Genomic DNA, 11,993 nt, shown 5'->3' on the forward strand with positions numbered 1-11,993 from the left:
GGGCTCAATGGCACTCTGCAGCTCCAACCCGGCCCAAGGAAAGTCTCCCATAGGGCTCAATGGCACTCTGCAGCTCCAACCCAGCCCAAGGAAAGTCACCCATAGGGCTCAATGGCACTCTGCAGCTCCAACCCGGCCCAAGGAAAGTCTCCCATAGGGCTCAATGGCACTCTGCAGCTCCAACCCGGCCCAAGGAAAGTCACCCATAGGGCTCAATGGCACTCTGCAGCTCCAACCCGGCCCAAGGAAAGTCTCCCATAGGGCTCAATGGCACTCTGCAGCTCCAACCCGGCCCAAGGAAAGTCTCCCATAGGGCTCAATGGCACTCTGCAGCTCCAACCCGGCCCAAGGAAAGTCTCCCATAGGGCTCAATGGCACTCTGCAGCTCCAACCCGGCCCAAGGAAAGCCTCCCATAGGGCTCAATGGCACTCTGCAGCTCCAACCCGGCCCAAGGAAAGTCTCCCATAGGGCTCAATGGCACTCTGCAGCTCCAACCCGGCCCAAGGAAAGTCACCATACCGAAGCTTGAATGAATCCAGAACTTTCATACTCGTTGCGACAAATACAATTTTGTTGCACAAAGTCATGCAAATTGTTGCAAAGTACGAAAAAGTCGCGCAAATTAATGAAAATATCGCATAAAATACGCAAAAGTTGTAAACTTTAGAAAAAATATGATTTTTTTTGTAATTGGACCTGTCATACTTTAATGAATGTGCCCCTTACACTCAGGGGCAGATTGATCAAAATGGCCATTTTTAAGCAACTTTTCAATTGGTCTTCATTTTTCATCTTTTTATAGTTTTTCAATTATTTGTATTCTTCTTCTTCTGTCTCTTTCCAGGTTTCAAATGGGGGTCACTGACCCCGGCAGTCAAAAACTATTGCTCTGTGAGGCTACAATTTTATTGTTACTTTTTATTACTTATCTTTCTATTCAGCCTCTCTATTATTCACATATCAGTCACACTCAAATCACTCCCTGGTTACTAAGGTAAACTGGGGCCCTAGCAACCAGATTACTGCTGAAAATCCAAACTGGAGAGCTGCGGAACAAAAAAGTAAAATATTTAAAAAAACTACCAATAATAAAAAATGAAGACCAATTGCAAATTGTCTGATAACAGCATTCTCTACATCATAGTAAAATTTAAAGGTGAACAACCCTTTTAATGTGTTAGGCCTGAGGAAGGGCAGAATCTCCCAGCTTTTGGCACAAATAAACCCACTTGCTTTCACTATTTCGGAATGCTGCTGGAACATTCGAACTAAGAACATTTACCCAGTGCAGAGGGGCTCAAAGACTTGCACCCCATGCTCCGAAAAGTAATGCTAAGGGAAAGATTTATAAAAATGCGAGTTTAGTTTAATACCTGTACATAAAAACTCACTCATGTTTTATTCTTTCCTATGGGATTTTGATAAATTCACTTCTAAAAACTCCTTAGGAATGAATAGAATGTGGGTGGGGGTTTTATGTGTTAAACTCACATTCTATAACATATTAAAAGTTAACTTAAAGATGATTTACCCCTTTAACAATCAACCTTAAATGGTAATATAAGGGGAGGAGAATTTGTCATTTATAAAATGGAGGCAGAGAAGGTTCCCAAGGTAGAACTTAGGGAACAAAGACAAAAGGGATCCCCCTAGACTGGCTTTGGTCATTAAATATACTACAGCAAGTTATCAAGTAAGGAGGATTATCAAAAGATATTAGAACATCCTAGAGCAGACTTGTGCCCCACACACCAGCTTTCTGAGGTACTCCTAATCATTGTCAGACTGGAGTGTCTGGGCCCCCCTGGCTGCCATATCAGCAGCCCCCAAACCCCATCAGGACCCTGCCAGTGAGCTCCTCCACATAGCATACCCGACACTGCAACCCTCCACCCATTATAAAAGGGGTCGGGGCATCACCTAATTTTTGGGTTTACTTGGAAGGGTTGAACTTGATGGACTCTGGTCTTTTTTTCAACCCTATAACTATTTTCCAGCACGTATGGGTTAGCAAGGCTCACCTGGTTTTTTTCAGCACAATGAAAACCAGAGAGAGATACACATCCATGCTCTGGACGCAAGATCAATATCACCAAGTTTTATTCTTGCAGTTCATCTTTTGTGATATATTTGTTACACAAACATACCCATCCCCGCACAGGCTAGGCACACTGGGAGTCAATTCATGTATCAAGTAATAGATAATACAGAACCTCCGAGACGTGTGGGAGATTGAGTGTTTTAATTGAAGCAACGGGAAATGAATTGGATTCACCAACTTGGTGCACATTCCCAGGAGATTATTCCGGAAGGACACTTCTATGTTATTTATATGAACATGGTTTTCCTGTGATTCTAACACTGTTAGAATACGATTGGAATACCCAGACTTCCACATACCAGCACTTCACTATTTTCACAATCACAGCAGGGGGGGGCGACCGACTTCTGCAGTCAACCTCTTATAGTTGCAAATGTATGATAGCTTTTTATTTTTCTATTTATGCCCTCTCCTATTCATCTTCTAGTCTCATTTAAGCCACTGCCTAGTTGCTAGGGTACATTGGACCATAGCAACTAAAAAGCTGTTAAAGGAATTCAGTTATGGAAAAACAGGTTTTTTCAAAACCCATCAGTTAATAGAGCTTCTCCAGCAGAATCCTGCATTGTAATCTGTTTTCTAAAAACACAAAGATCTTTATATTTAACTATTTTAAATTTCACATGGGGCTAACCATATTCTTCATTTCCCAGGGTGCCACAGCCTTGTGATTCTGATAAACTTCAGTCACACTTTACTGCTGCGCTGCAAGTTGGAGTGATATCCCCCCTCCCAGCAGCCGATCAGCAGAACAATGGGAAGGGAGCAAGATAGCAGCTCCCAGTAGGTATCAGAATAGCACTCAATAGTAAGAAATCCAAGTCCGGCTTGGGACTCCTCCAGTTACATGGGAGTAGGAGAAACAATAGGTTAGCTGAAAGCAGTTCTAATGTGTAGCGCTGGCTGAAAGCTCAGACTCAGGCACAATGCACTGAGATGGCTCCTACACACCAATATTACAGCTAAAAATATGCATTTGTCGCTTCAAGACTAAAATGTTAAATGGCAGAGGGAATTTGCCATGTAAACAGTGTCATTTTAAAATAAAAATTACACCATAGAAAACTGACAGAATCCCTTTAAAGTTGAAGGCTGCTAAACAAAACCTAAACTGGCAATTGTCTTAGAATATCAGCCTGCATCATATCAAGAGTTAATTTAAAGGTAACTAATCCATTTCATTCATCAGTGAGAGCATCCACAGTTGTACTGAAATAAGGACACATCTGCAATAGCAGCCAAATTATAAACTTATCAGATTTAAATTTAACCCTTGTTGGAAACCATAAAAAGCATACCATTTCTAAATCCATTCCTCTATATACAGGTGTGAGTTTTACTTAGCCATACAGCCTACATTTAGAAGAACTAATCATTAACTACTCACCATGTGAATTTTGCATGGGTCAAGCGAGTTATCTAACATATCTAGCCATCCATTGTTCAGTCTGATTAAAAACATAAATACTAAAAATATTGCTCCCTTCTTGCAGACACACGGTTTAGATAAAGCCAGTATCATTCAAACCCTATCCACAAACATATCATCACTTTCCCCACCCTGCCTGGAAGTGTAATGTCCTACAGCTGCCTTATATAGGCAGGCTAAACTCCCAGAATGCAGTGCTATTTGGTATAAATTGTGGGTGCAAATGGTAAGGTTATCAAGAGTTTCTTGAAGGTGGTATTAAGGTAAGAGGGTGTGTCATCTTGTGTTATATGCTAGTGTGTGCTAAGAGCCTAGTTTAAAAGTATTTACAAGTATATTTTTGATTACTGATTGTGTTAGTTAACTAAAATAATCCTGCACTAATGCAACCTTTAATATGATTAACTGCTGGTATAATTATGTAACAAACACAAGGCTAATTATCTCTTGTTAAGCCACTAATTGTAAGAACATTTTTGATGCTGCAGTATTCATTATTACATAGCCATCTAAAGCTCATGCTATCTGGCTAAGACCCTTTAAAAAGTTACAAAAAAGTAACTATGTAGTTAAACCTGTAATGTACCTATACAGCAGTGCATCTGGGTACATTGTATGCAGTTAGACCTGTAACATACCTTTACAGCAGTGCATCTGGGTACACTGCATGCAGTTAGACCTGTAATGTACCTATACAGCAGTGCATCTGGGTACACTGTATGCAGTTAGACCTGTAATGTACCTATACAGCAGTGCATCTGGGTACATTGTATGCAGTTAGACCTGTAATGTACCTATACAGCAGTGCATCTGGGTACATTGTATGCAGTTAGACCTGTAATGTACCTATACAGCAATGCATCTGGTTACATTGCATGCAGTTAGACCTGTAATGTACCTATACAGCAGTGCATCTGGGTACACTGCATGCAGTTAGACCTGTAATGTACCTATACAGCAGTGCATCTGGGTACACTGCATGCAGTTAGACCTGTAACATAACTATACAGCAGTGCATCTGGGTACACTGCATGCAGTTAGACCTGTAACATAACTATACAGCAGTGCATCTGGGTACATTGTATGCAGTTAGGCCTGTAACATAACTATACAGCAGTGCATCTGGGTACATTGCATGCAGTTGCATGTGACCTTTACTCTTACTGCTTATTAATGCCAAACAAATGTGCATTAACAGTGTATCTGTTGTATTCCATTCTGTTTAGCAGCAGTGCAATGCATGCCCAGTAATACTCACTGCATTTATGCCTAGCATTTTTCTGAACCTTGGGGCAGATAAAGTCAATAGTGCAGTGCCCATTATTAGGTTTTTGTCTAAACCTGTGAATCTGTTTATATTTAGTTCAGTGGAAGATGTTGGTGCATGTTCTCTTCCTGCTGCCCCTACTGGTGCCTGGTGGGCTCTCTCAGTCATGTGGGGGTAAGTCATGGGGTTATGTATGCTTTCTGCCTAAACATAGCACTCCTGCACTTTGTACATCCACAGAAATGTACTTAGTTTTTAGTTACCCATTGCTTATTACCCAAAAGAACAGGTAAAAGTGCAACATAATTTCATACCTCCCGACTTTCACAGGACAGCCCCAATTTGAACAGCTCAGCCCACAGTCCTGGATTCTTACTGAAAAGGCCCTCCTTTCCTTTTGATCCCCTGCACTGACTGCCAAAAACAGTGTCTCAAACTTAATTAAATGAGTAGCTTTTGGCAGAAAGCCCAGAAAAGTTAACAAACTACACCTGCACTGAGATACAATTGTAACTAATAAGCTAAACCGGTCTCTTTTGGGGGGGAACTAAGACTTGCAGCTTAAAGGGCAACCTTGCCTTTAGTAAAACTGTAATAAAACCTAAAACAAGACCCTCATAAATGTGTTAAAACTTTAAATAACCTGCCAAATTTTGTAAAAATAGGAGTGGCATATAGGGATGCTTTTATATTTTTTTTTTTTGTCCCCCTTAACATTTTTCATATGTTACAGGGCTGTCCAACTGGCGGCCCGCAACCCCCCTCTGTGTGGCCCCCCATCTATCTGGCTGCTTTGATGGACGATTTAAATGGTATCAGTACTGAGATTAACTGGCCCCCTGCATGGTTCACACCTCATATTCAGGCTGTAATCCCCCTGTATTTAAATATGTAATCCCCTGTACTGTTCACATCTTTTAATCCCTGCATTGTTCACCCCCTGCAGTGTTCACACCTCAGAATCAGGCTGTTATCACCCACATTGTTCCCCTGTTCACACCTCAGACTGTAGGAGCAGTGCCAGCATTGTGTCAGAGTATGGTGTCTGTGTGCCCTACACACTGGCAGGGTAGGGTAGGGCAGAGTATGGCACACTGGCAGGGTAGGGTAGGGCAGAGTATGGCACACACAGGCAGGGTAGGGCAGAGTATGGCACACACAGGCAGCATAGGGCAGAGAGTATGGCACACATAGGCAAGGTAGGGCAGGCAGAGTATGGCACACATAGGCAGCATAGGGCAGAGAGAGTATGACCATACTCTGCCTGGCCTACCCTGCCTGTGTGTGCGCCATACTCTACCTGCCCTATGCTGCCTGGGAGGCAAACCTGGCAGGGGTTTGTTCCGGGAGTTTGTTAGCATTTGAAAATAGTCATTATATGGTCCCTAAGATGTGTAATTATGTGCTGGGGGTTGCTGTGCTATTCACAGGGCAGGAGAAGTCATATTGATTTTAGGGTGTGTCTTAATATGACTTAATATAATTCTTTCACATATGAATGAAGGGGGATATTCCTACAGTGAGCACCAACCAGTTGGGTTTTTGCTGCGCTACCACCATTAATGTGGGTATAGTCTTAAAAGCTCTTATGATAACATGGGTGTGGTTTAAAAATGGGGAGTGGCCAAACTGGCTTTGATTATTGGCCCTCTACCGTGTTGGCCAGAAAAATTCCGGCCCTTGGTACCACAGAAGTTGGACAGTGCTGTGTTAGTAAGTATGCATTCTCATTGCCTTAACTCCTGGTGGGCCCAGCAGTCCATTGGCCTATTTCTGTACAGAAACAGAAGCTTAATAGATGGAAGAATATAGCATAGTATGCAGAAGGACTAAGATAATAAGGTTGAGGGAAAATAGCTTTGACTCTATGCTTTAGAGAGTGAGCCCAAGGTTTGCTGGTGGGGCCCTGGCATCTTGGTCCTTTAACTCACATTCTATATGCTAATATGTATGGCACTAGCCATCAACACTGCCAACCACAGAAGGAGCCTGTGCCTGGGACTTCATTGTTCTGTCTGCTCCCCTCTATTCAGCTAGAGGTGTACTGGGTCTATGTGCTCAGTTGCCTTTCCCACCCCAAAGCTGGGAAACTGTTCAGTTGCTGTGTAAAAGGCAGCAGAGGCTAATAGAATATGGTTTCTCCTCTCCTCACTTATTGACTTCTATTTCAATAGAATCTGTTGTAATAGTGGCCTCAAAGCAACTGGCAAAGCAGCTGGACTTCAGTAAAGAGAACCAATTCAGAAGCTGCAAGGAGATAAAAGATTCTAACAATGACTCACAAGGTATGAATCTATAGAAAATGTTCTGCACCCTAAACTAATGGGACAGCTAATCTGATCCAAACTTGGGTTTCATGCAAGGAGTAGGTAGTGCATTGGTTAATTACTAACCATCCACCCAGTAAGCTTTGCACTTACAGCTCTGTATTGTTACAGATGGGCTATACAAACTCACATCTTCAGATGGGATCTCCTACCAGACCTTCTGTGACATGACTACAAATGGAGGAGGATGGACTTTGGTGGCCAGTGTGCATGAGAACTACATGGCAGGGAAGTGCACTGAGGGAGATCGCTGGTCCAGCCAACAAGGAAATCGGGCTGACCGTCCTGAGGGCGATGGCAACTGGGCTAACTTTAACACATTTGGATCACCTGGTGGAGCAACTAGTGATGATTACAAGGTAAGGGGGCTTTTCAGATGTAATACCTTGTAGAAGCCTAAGTTAGTATGTGCCTAAACCGTATCCATCATTGTGACCTATCTGCATGCTTACAGAATCCTGGCTATTATGATATTGAAGCAGACAACCTTGGGGTGTGGCACGTGCCCAACAAGACCCCCCTAAGTGTTTGGAGGAATTCATCCCTGCAGAGATACCACACAACAGATGGGGTTCTTTTCAAAAATGGAGGGAACCTGTTCAGCCTGTACCAGGTAATTAACTGCAAAGAGGTTATTACCTTGCTGATGGTGACTTGGATATTGACTGATACTGGTCCTTTTTGCCAGATCTGTTAAAGTACCATAAATAACTTGTTCCTTTACTGGGTACTAGCTTTACCCAACTTAAATATCATTACATTATCTTGTGAATATAAACATTAAAGGGGTGGTTCACCTTTAACTGTTATAGAATATCCCTATTCCTAGTGACTCTTGCTAGGGTACAATTTCATTTTTCAAATTCAGTCCCTGTCCTATATATTCCAGTCTCTCTGCCTGGTTGCTAAGGTAAACAAGACCTAGCATTTTGCTTAAGTTTCAAACTGGAAATCTACAAAACTCTCAATGCCATACAGTTAATTAAAAGGTGTACCCCTTCTATCTGGCCTTCAAAATTCAACACCTGTAAGGCTTTTGTGCTAAATATTGCATGGGGGGGGGGGGGTTAAATGCAATACAAAGTTTGGTTTGTGTCCAGCTTAAAATGGTGGTAAACTGGAGTTTACATGTTAATGTGAATTGCAAAAGTCACTTTGCTGCATCATTGTACAGTGTGCTGGAAAACCTCCAGCCTAATGTAATTATAATTGTATCCCTAACACCTTCAAGTGAGTCTTTATGTAACAAAGAAAAATGTTGTAACTCAATGTATTTTAGATCTATCCAGTGAAGTATGGCATAGGAAGCTGCCAAAAGGACAGTGGCCCCATTGTGCCTGTAGTGTACGACTTTGGAAGTCCGAACTTAACAGCTTCTTTCTACTCCCCAGATTTCAGAAGTAAGGATTGATACGTTAAAGTGTGTGTGTGTGTGTGTGTGTGTGTGTGTGTATGGTTGTTGTTGGTCATACTGAAACCACCTCCTCCCCTCTAGGTCAGTTTACTCCTGGCTACATCCAGTTTCGACCATTTAACAATGAGAGAGCTGCACTGGCGCTGTGTCCGGGAATGAAGATGGAGTCCTGCAATGCAGAACATGTAAGCAGTAACCAGTCTAGAAACTTGTAACTTGCTGTTTTTGCCTGCCAGGAGTGTCTGCAAAAAAATGAACGGGCAGAGGTAAATAGAAAAAGGCTGGCAAAGAGGAATGTTGCTGCTTTACGAACACTGGGCAAGGTACCTGGTGCAATCACCCATGGCAACAAATCTGAAGTTAACTTTGATAAGTGTGGACTAATGCCTTTATGCCAGGGGGCTCACTAACCCTGGATAAGGTTCCACATGGAAACCTAACCTGCTGACTTGTGTCTGTTTCCTCAGGTGTGCATTGGAGGAGGTGGCTATTTCCCAGAAGCTGACCCTAGGGAATGTGGAGACTTTGCAGCCTATGACTTTAATGGATATGGAACCAAAAAGTTAAACAGCGCAGGCAAAGAGATAACTGAGGCAGCCATACTACTCTTCTATCTGTAATCTTAATAAACTGGTACAAATTAAATTTGTGTGAGCTTCCTTGTCTGGCAAATGAAATAATCCTGTCTTGTAATATTGCCTCTTATTTTAATCAACTGCACAATGTGTCCCTACTTTAAAATTGTGTGCTGGTCCTATGTTCTTGAGACAAAGCTAGTATCACAGTTGCAGGTTAACTTGCCCTTGTCCTGGTTGCCTTGTGGCAAAGCCTTGGGTTACACTCAAAGCACTGGGTGAGTGCACATTTGTTGAGATTAATAAACAGGGATGCAAAATCTAAGATTTGGCCCATTACTGCATCCTAACTTAGGTATTCAAATGTGGCCAAAATTGGCAACATGCTTTCTTTGCTATAACCTCCTGAAAAATAAAGCTACTCCATCCTTGGTCCTTGCGAGGCTGTTAGATTACACATATACAAACCTGTCCATCCACCCTCTGAGACTATTCAGTTAGCTGGAGATCATTATGCAAGTGGATTATTTCTGCTGGAAATGTCATCTACTTGCAACCATGGGAGTACCTTTACATTTTCTCTGCTTAGCTCAAAACCATAAATTCTATAGGAAAAAAAAATTCAATTTACATGAGTTTATCCTATAGGCTAAAGCTCGCCCACTGGGTTTTAAAGCAAAAGCCAGGATAGTAACTGATTGTATTCCCAACTACAGACCAGTTTTGCCCTCCTTGGGGCTCATTAGTGTAGTGCAGACTACTCTGATCAGCTTATGTAGAGCCAGGAATTGGGATTCACAAACAATTCAAGGGTTGCACATGTATGCAAAAAGGCAAAGGTATTCTGGTAACAAATTCCATAAGAATCCCTTTGGTCTATTTGCATACATATGAGGCAGTCTCCTCAACCATTTAAAGAACTTTTTTTTAGTGGAACATATTGGAGTACTATGGTATACTAGTAACTGAACCAGTTTGTTACAGGTACTAGGCAGCATGGGAGTGACAGGGTATGAGCGCAATGTAGTGAAGTCTTGGAGTGACAACATGGGAATGGGGTAAGGGAATAATGCAGTGTGGGAGTAATGGAGCATAGAAGCAAGGCTGGAATAAGAGTAATGGGGTACAACACAGTATTGGTGTAATGAAGGGCAGCAGCACAGGAATAACAGATCTGTACCCAATGAGTATGTAATGGTGTATTGAGATGTGAGCATGGGACTAAAGGATCATTGAAAGTAATGTGATTGAGTAACATGGTATGAGACTGACACTGGGAGTAACTGTTGGAGGGTTCAGTTATGGGTATAATTGGGCTTGGATTTAGTAAGCATGAGAGTAATAGAGTTAGAAAGTGATGGAGTAGCAGGATATAGTAAGATTAAATATACATATGTATATTTATTTTCCACATCTAAAGTTTATTTCAGTAAGCTTATTTTAAGTGAATATGCACTTTCTAACTGATACACTACATGGTGACTCTAATCCTTGTGTGCCCTTTCTATCTGTGGCAATACTAACCATGATCATACTTACATTCATCGGGTAGGTTTTTGTTTATCCTCTAGGTGGCAGTCTTAGCATTAGAAATATGAAGTAGGGTGCAGCTTGGAAAGCAATAAAACACATAGAGGAAAGTCTTACTAAAATGTAAAACCTGAAGATAATATATTTGAAAAGGGGTTATCATTGCCAGGGTATTTCAACAGTTCTAGTGTATTAGGACTTGTATTCAAGAATGTTCTTTTCCGTGTTTCTCTGCAGTACATTCCAGCACAGTAAGGAATGCATCCTGTTCTTCCAAATGTGCATATAACATATGTGGGATGTTGCGTCCCATCTGCATTCAGCACTTGCATGCTCTTCGAGTTCAGGCGCATTAGGAAGAACAAGATGGGTTCCTTTGTGGAACACACCCCAGGGAAAAACAGAAAGGAACACTTGTGAGTACAACCCCTTAAACAATCCATTCATCATATTCCCCCCCCCCCCCCCCGGGTACCCTCTATTATATTAGATTCCTGAAGGCCACAATAAGTTTAGAAAGTGTAGTTCTAGAGGGGATATTGGGGGACAAGGGTTGAGACTCAAACTGGGCACTGTCTAAGAGCATTTAGTGTTTGCCACATTAAATAGGTCCATGTATCGCAATCCAATCCACACAAGGGCTTTAAAGACACGATTTGTTTGCAAAACTTTGATCCCTTGCCTGCAACAACCTGTCTGACCAATAAGACTTCTGCATTCTATGGGTTATAACAAATGCAATAAAACCTACTCAGATGTGCTAAGCTTCAATCTGCCCACCCATTTACCCCCAAATCATGCTCCGGCTTGTTTTGTTTGAACAACGAGCCATTATTTATGTTATTAGATTAGGCTATATTTAGTTCCGGTGCTGCCCTAGGCACCAGCCTCAGCCCGCTCTCTTCTCCTATATCCATTGGTGTAACCAAGGGACCACAGGCCCAGGTGCAAAACCTGCAACTGGGCCCCTTCCCAATCTGCCCCCTCTACTGGAACACATGCCAGTTGCATGATCCTACCTTCAGGCCTCTGCAGTGACTCCAGCGTGCCCTACCTGGTGCTCCCCTTGTAGTTATGCAACTGCCCACATAAGCAGATTGCAGGGGAAGCCAGAACCCCCCCCCCCAAGCCCTGCTGCAGGGGATTTAGAAGCAAATATCCTACATAGGGCTGCCGCCTTTGTATTCTGTGAAGTCCGGGCAGGGGCGTGGGTGATATCAGGGGGCATGGCTATTACACGGTGATTGGCTGATCGCTATGACATTCACTTCAGTCATATTATTATTTTGAAATCTAAAACAGGCAGTTTTCAACAGCCCTTCCAAAACCTGGGCTGTCCACCCTATTCC

General features: G+C 42.4%; 1 protein-coding gene across 2 annotated transcripts; it reads left to right on the forward strand.

The window, feature by feature from the left end:
- The first annotated feature begins 3,717 nt into the window (after positions 1 to 3,717).
- Positions 3,718 to 9,184, forward strand: cgl.2 (egg cortical granule lectin gene2). 2 transcript variants are annotated; one of them, XM_012958005.3, is made up of 8 exons: positions 3,718 to 3,794; positions 4,895 to 4,972; positions 6,973 to 7,083; positions 7,237 to 7,484; positions 7,580 to 7,738; positions 8,405 to 8,525; positions 8,621 to 8,724; positions 9,007 to 9,184. In XM_012958005.3, the coding sequence occupies exons 2-8, from the start codon at positions 4,906 to 4,908 to the stop codon at positions 9,157 to 9,159; spliced, it is 963 nt and encodes a 320-aa protein (XP_012813459.1). In that variant the 5' UTR covers positions 3,718 to 3,794; positions 4,895 to 4,905; the 3' UTR covers positions 9,160 to 9,184.
- Positions 9,185 to 11,993: the final 2,809 nt, after the last annotated feature.

This window comes from Xenopus tropicalis, chromosome 1 (genome assembly GCF_000004195.4).
Source record: "Xenopus tropicalis strain Nigerian chromosome 1, UCB_Xtro_10.0, whole genome shotgun sequence".
NCBI classification, from domain to species: domain Eukaryota; kingdom Metazoa; phylum Chordata; class Amphibia; order Anura; family Pipidae; genus Xenopus; species Xenopus tropicalis.

What these genes read in the sequence shown, in the direction of transcription:
- cgl.2 (XM_012958005.3), top strand. Translation starts at nt 4,906, where the DNA reads ATGTTGGTGCATGTTCTCTTCCTGCTGCCCCTACTGGTGCCTGGTGGG. An exon ending in TTCTAACAATGACTCACAAG is followed by an intron (nt 7,084 to 7,236) that starts GTATGAATCTAT and finishes GTATTGTTACAG; the next exon opens with ATGGGCTATACAAACTCACA. An exon ending in CAACTAGTGATGATTACAAG is followed by an intron (nt 7,485 to 7,579) that starts GTAAGGGGGCTT and finishes GCATGCTTACAG; the next exon opens with AATCCTGGCTATTATGATAT.